Below are 5,310 nucleotides of genomic sequence, written 5' to 3'. Positions count from 1 at the left end.
TGTGTATTGGCCGGAACTAAAGGTGCGGAGGGTGGTTCGGCTGGACGGAAGGCTTCCGATTTAACTACTCACGAGAGCGACGCAATGACTAGGATCATGCGTACCCGGGTTTTGTCCTTGGCAGGGACCAACGTGCCTGGAAGACCCCACGTACTACGTTTCAGTGATAGATCTCCCGAAACGGAATGAAACCCCTACCTCAGACTCGACAAAATGCACGCAATTGACGACGTGTCCTGATTGTCGGCTCTCGGACTTCGGCCACGGAGTGTAACGATAAAAAGGCCGGTAAAACACGCGCGGCAATTGACGACCGCCGTGTACACTTTCGCAACGCAAACTTAACGAAAAACACCACACGCCCCCGTTTAACTGCCACGAAGGCGGGCCTTAACTGCACACACGAACGGAACGGAAAGTGGACCGTAGCACTCCAGAATCCAGCAAAAAAAATCCGTACAAAAAGCGCATGGAGCGCTACTGTCCAATTCGAACGAAAATACGTAAATTACTACACCAACATTTAAACAAAAATTCAAAATTTACCTTTGTACGATTTATACCACGGTACACTTGAACAGAGTTCTTCTTTATCGTGTATGTGTGTAGATTTGTATAGGGATCTTATACGCGGTTCGATATACGCGCAGACATAACGGAATTCGAATGATTATTTGAGAAAATATGATTTTTATGGAGGAACATTTGTAAGCGCGAACGCGGTTTTTATTTTCTAGAAAGAACTGACAGTTTACACTGGAAAAATTATGACGGTTGGATTGCATACATAACATTTCCTCCCTCCTTTGAGAAAGAAATCCGATCCTCACGACTACGGTGAATATCTAAGAGGGGGACGGCGTGGTCTGTCTGAGCGACGTAAAATGAACGGTAAACTTTCCTGATGCTGCTCTGGACTGCTACGAGGAGTCAGGAATCGGGCATCTGGTGAGCTTGTAGAAACGGACGAACGTTCCAACGAAGTACTGCAAGGTGAATTGCATCGCTGATCCGGTGACGTCATTGTATCTCCATAGAAACGCACTCGTCGTTTTGCCACACCTGTTGTACCATTATCACTGATTGTACAGCCGTCAAACCTTCGCATTTGATTTACATGACGTTTCAGACGTTTCCCATTGTAAACCACTTCGTAGTGCAGGTCTCCTAAACGGGCAGCTACTATTCCCGAAATCCATTTGTCCATTCGGGGGTTTCCGGAAAGAACATAGACGTGTTGCCCTAATTCGAATGACCGGAACGAAGGATCGAAGGCTGCTTGTTGTTTTTCGGAAATCTTAGTGTTAAGATTCTGCGGTCTAACCAGATCAAGTCGTGTTCGAACATTCCGACCAAGGAACAGTTTTGCCGGTGACTCTCCAGTTTCAGCATGAGGTGCTCTTCGGTACTGTTGCAGAAATTTATTGATGTTTGTTTGCAATGTGTTGTTTGTCGTATTCATCGCCTTTAGTGCGTTTTTAATTGTTTGGACATATCGTTCAGCTTGCCCGTTAGTAGCTGGATGGTATGGAGCCGAAAGTTTGTGAAACTTCACCCCGTTCGCCTGTAGGAAAGAATCGAACTCTGCAGCAGTAAACTGCGGCCCGTTATCGGACACCAGTGTGATAGGGGCACCGTATGCAGTGAATACATCATCCAGTATCTTGATCGTGGCGGATGTCGTCGTAGAATGGGTGATTTTTACTTCGAACCATTTGCTGTATGCATCGACAATTATCAGCAGCATTGCTCCCGCTACCGGGCCAGCGTAATCCACATGAATACGCTCCCATGGACCTTTTGGATACTCCCAGTGGTGGTTACTGAATTTCGCAGGGGCAGGTGCGTGACGTGCGCATTCTGTACATGATCTTACCATACACTCGATGTCTGAATCGATTCCAGGCCAGTAAACGAATGAACGTGCTAGTCCTTTCATTTTCACCACTCCGATGTGCGCTGCGTGTAGGTCATTCAAAATGGGTTGACGAAGAGTGGGCGGTATTACTACGCGATGCTCGAATAGCAAGCAGTTGGCAACAATAGTGTATTTTGCTTCTGGAGCCTTATATCCTAGTTGAGCTAGATTACGGCCCAGTTCGAGTTCTTGTATGATTTTTCCGAGGTGTAAATCCTTACGTGTTTCTCGTGCTATGTGTTCAGCGCGCACTGGTAGCTGCTGCATTTGATGAAGAGCGAATAGTCCGAAATCATCCTCGCTATTTCCTCCCTCGCGCAGAGGCAGGCTGTCGATATCGGAATGCTCCAATTTGCCTGGAATTCGTGAACAGTAATCAGCATTTGTATTCAAGTTAGTTGGCTTATAAACTATGTCAAAATTGAAATGGGCCAAATAATCAGCGTAGTTTGCCATACGGCTGATGCAAAGTGTAGGTAAAGATTTTTCCGGGTGAAAAATCTGTGTAAGAGGTTTATGATCAGTAATGAGCGTAAATTTTCGAGCGTAAAGGTAGTGGAAAAACTTTTTCACCGCCCACACGATGGCAAGTGCCTCCTTGTCTATCTGCGGGTATCGTTGTTCTGTCTTGGACATAGCACAGCTAGCGTAGGCTATTGGCCGTTCTATTCCGCTGCTAAGTCGGTGTGAAAGCACAGCACCCAAGCCCGTTTTACTAGCATCCGTTGCTAGAACCACCGGCAATGTAGGATCGTATTGCATTAATACTTGCGGGGAGATTAAAGCGTGTTTCAAATCGTGGTAAGCCTTCTCAGCTTCTGGTGTCCATTTAAACGGATCGGTAAGAAGCATGTCGCGTAAGCTTCTGGCTCTAGAGGAAAGGTTCGGAATGAATGAACTATAATAAGTTGCCTTACCTAAGAAAAGCTGCAATTCATCTGGCGTTGATGGGCGTGGAGCATCACGGATGGCTTCGATATGTTTATCCGACTTGTGGAGTCCCTGGTGATCGATTTTGTGCCCTAAACATTCGAGAAACGGTACGACGAACACACATTTTGATCGGTTGAGCCGCAAACCATTAACTTTCAACCTTTCCATTGTATTTGTTAGCGCTAGCAGTAGATCGTCGAAGTTGTTTGCGAAAACGATAATATCATCATAGAAACTGACGACGTTGTCCAGCTCCTGAAGGACGGTTTCCATTCGGCGTTGCCAAATAGCAGGGATATTGGCAGCTCCATAAACCGCTCTCGTAGGACGGATAAGCCCGTGTGTCGTGGTGTTCAGCGTAAGTACGTGGCTGAATTCGTTGTCGATTGACAAGTGTGTATAGGCATCGGTTATGTCCAAATGGCAAAACAAGGCAGCTCCCTTCATTTTATTGAAAATTGAGTCGATTCTTGGTATTGGATGTTCATCAACGACCATCCTCGGATTGACGGTTGGCTTGTAATTACCGGTGATCCGAATACTACCATTTTTCTTCACGACGATGTGTGTCGGTGATGCCCATTCCGAAAAGTCCACTTTTTGGTAAAATCCTGAAGCGAGTTTTTTATCGATTTCTGTTGCATAACGTTCGCGTAAGGCAAGGGGTACATCGTGTGCCCTAGCGAAAACTGGTGATACATCTGGTTTTAAATGCACTTTTGCTGGTGGTCCCACAAGCTTACCGGGAATGTCGCTAAAAATGTCACTAAAATGTTCCAGTAGTTCTGATAACTTAGCTTCTTCTTTCTGACTTAGTGCGGTAGTAGCAAGCGAATTGACAGGCACGCCGGGTGCGAAAAGTCTATTTAAGTTGATCTGGTCAGTAAAGTGTGTGATCCATTCTCGACCAAAGAGGGCTTCAGATTTTCCGGATACTACGTATACATTGAGCCTACGCGTTGCAGCTCCGACAGATACGTTCACAGGTGTGCGACCAATACAATTGATACGGTGACCGGAGTAACTCGAAAACTGTCGGTCCGTTGGTAACAGCGAAAGTCTCGGTTTGATAGCTTTTAACATTGTTTCTCCAATAATCCCGCATGGTGCTCCGGTGTCTAACTCCATTTGTAAAGACCGCCCTTCTATCTGCACGTTGATCATCTTTTTCCCGATCGAATGTACGTCGTACACCTGGCTTAACGACTGTATCGAATCAAGCTCAGAAACTGCGTCCTCTTGTGATTGAACTTCGTCGGTGGAAGAATTTTGTAAATTGACCTTCGTTGATCTGCACACTCTAGCAATATGGCCTTTCTTGTTGCAATTGTTGCACCTTGCATTACGGAAACGGCAATGATTCCGTAGGTGGTGACCGCCACAACCATTACAGGGGTCCGACACCCGATTGTTGTAACTACTGGATTGCTGCCTACCACCTAGCGACTCGAAATTTCGCTGTCGCTGTTGTGCCGGGTATGATGTTGACGGACGGTAATCAGGTTGCGTTAGTTTTCTATATCTGGAGTTTTCGTAACCGAGCTTGTTTGCGGTTTCAGGATTCGGCGATAGTGTCCCTGTGTTCACCTCTCGTGCTGTGTTGTGGGTTGCTTCTAGCGTGTGCGCGATTTCGTAGGCAGCGTGAAACGTTTCTGGTTTCTTTGCTAAGATTTCATCACACGTATCTGTAGCCTCGAGTCCATGTAAAAGTTGCTCGATCAACATTCGGTCCAGAAAGTTACCGTATTCACAATGTGATGCACCTTGTTTCAATCGTAAGGCGAACTGCGCGACCGTTTCACCTTTTTGCTGGACGATCTGTCTAAATTTGATGCTTTCTACAAATTTGTTTTTCGTTCGGTCAAAGTAGTTGACCAGCGTAGCACGTAGTTCCTCGTATGGTACTTCTGCAGGATTCCGGGGGGTTACGAGGAACTTCAACGCGTTGTTCAGTTCAGCTCCCATGTGAACTCTGGCATAGTGTGCGTACTGACCTTCTGGTATGTGGCTCAGCTGCAGCGCCCACTCAAATCGGTTGAGATAGTCCGAAACGGATGTCCCTTCTGCGGACCGGTATTCGTTCATAGAGAATGACGGGACTTTCGGTGTTGGAGCAGCAGCGTCTCCAGCAGGATTCCGAGGACCGATATTCGCCTGTTCAACAGCATTTCCGATTGACGTTCTGAGGGTTTGCACAATCATTGCAGATAACGCCTGCATGAATTCGTCATTGGCTTGGGCCATTTTCGACCGATTATAACCTCACTTTCGTACGACCGGTTTATTAATGTTATCCCACTTCTGACACCAATTTATCGTGTATGTGGGTAGATTTGTATAGGGATCTTATACGCGGTTCGATATACGCGCAGACATAACGGAATTCGAATGATTATTTGAGAAAATATGATTTTTATGGAGGAACATTTGTAAGCGCGAACGCGGTTTTTATTTTCTAG

At 46.1% G+C, this 5,310-nt stretch overlaps 1 protein-coding gene across 1 annotated transcript; it reads right to left on the bottom strand.

Annotated features, from left to right (window-relative positions):
• Window positions 1-832: 832 nt before the first annotated feature.
• On the bottom strand, window positions 833-5,095 carry LOC128746099 (uncharacterized protein K02A2.6-like). The gene has a single exon (XM_053843148.1). It carries the CDS (start codon window positions 5,093-5,095, stop codon window positions 833-835), a length of 4,263 nt encoding a protein of 1,420 aa, XP_053699123.1.
• Window positions 5,096-5,310: the final 215 nt, after the last annotated feature.

This window comes from Sabethes cyaneus, chromosome 1 (genome assembly GCF_943734655.1).
Source record: "Sabethes cyaneus chromosome 1, idSabCyanKW18_F2, whole genome shotgun sequence".
Classification (NCBI taxonomy): Eukaryota; Metazoa; Arthropoda; class Insecta; order Diptera; family Culicidae; genus Sabethes; species Sabethes cyaneus.
The sequence above is the reverse complement of the archived record's forward strand: the minus strand, read 5'-3'. Positions and strand labels throughout refer to the sequence as shown.

Coding starts and splice junctions, on each gene's coding strand:
- LOC128746099 (XM_053843148.1), bottom strand. CDS start 5,095: ATGGCCCAAGCCAATGACGAATTCATGCAGGCGTTATCTGCAATGATT.